Source organism: Lottia gigantea (genome assembly GCF_000327385.1).
Source record: "Lottia gigantea unplaced genomic scaffold LOTGIsca_16322, whole genome shotgun sequence".
Classification (NCBI taxonomy): Eukaryota; Metazoa; Mollusca; class Gastropoda; family Lottiidae; genus Lottia; species Lottia gigantea.
In genome coordinates this window covers 1-951 of record NW_008708022.1, presented here as the reverse complement: position 1 = coordinate 951, position 951 = coordinate 1, and the positions used below count along the sequence as shown (strand labels likewise).

General features: G+C 34.1%; 1 protein-coding gene across 1 annotated transcript; it reads right to left on the bottom strand.

Annotated features, from left to right (window-relative positions):
• Positions 1–295: 295 nt before the first annotated feature.
• On the bottom strand, positions 296–490 carry LOTGIDRAFT_81046 (hypothetical protein; the record flags this gene model as incomplete). The annotated part of the gene is made up of 1 exon (XM_009051320.1): positions 296–490. A coding segment is annotated over one exon (195 nt), but the record flags the coding sequence as incomplete, so codon positions are not given.
• Between the last annotated feature and the right edge of the window lie 461 nt (positions 491–951).

Below are 951 nucleotides of genomic sequence, written 5' to 3'. Positions count from 1 at the left end.
AAACACATGACGTTTTAGAGAGAAAGAACTAAACACATGACGTTATAGAGAGAAAGAACTAAACACATGACGTTATAGAGAGAAAGTACTAAGCACATGACGTTATAGAGAGAAAGAACTAAACACATGACGTTTTAGAGAGAAAGTAATAAACACATGACGTTATAGAGAGAAAGGAACTAAACACATGACGTTATAGAGAGAAAGAACTAAACACATGACGTTATAGAGAGAAAGAACTAAACACATGACGTTTTAGAGAGAAAGGACTAACCATATGACGTTATAGAGAGAAAAAAACTAAACACATGACGTTATAGACTAAACACAGGACGTTATAGAGAGAAAGAACTAAGCACATGACGTTACAGAGAGAAAGGATTAAACACATGATGTTATAGAGAGAAGGGACTAAGCACATGGCATTATAAAGAGAAAGAACTAAACACATGACGTTACAGAGAGAAAGTAATAAACACATGACGTTACAGAGAGAAAGTAATAAACACATGACGTTTTAGAGAGAAAGAACTAAACACATGACGTTATAGAGAGAAAGAACTAAACACATGACGTTATAGAGAGAAAGTACTAAGCACATGACGTTATAGAGAGAAAGAACTAAACACATGACGTTTTAGAGAGAAAGAACTAAACACATGACGTTATAGAGAGAAAGAACTAAACACATGACGTTTTAGAGAGAAAGACCTAAACACATGACGTTATAGAGAGAAAGAAATAAACACATGACGTTATAGAGAGAAAGAACTAAACACATGACGTTATAGAGAGAAAGTACTAAGCACATGACGTTATAGAGAGAAAGAACTAAACACATGACGTTTTAGAGAGAAAGAACTAAACACATGACGTTATAGAGAGAAAGAACTAAACACATGACGTTATAGAGAGAGAGAACTAAACACATGACGTTCTAAAGAGAAAGAA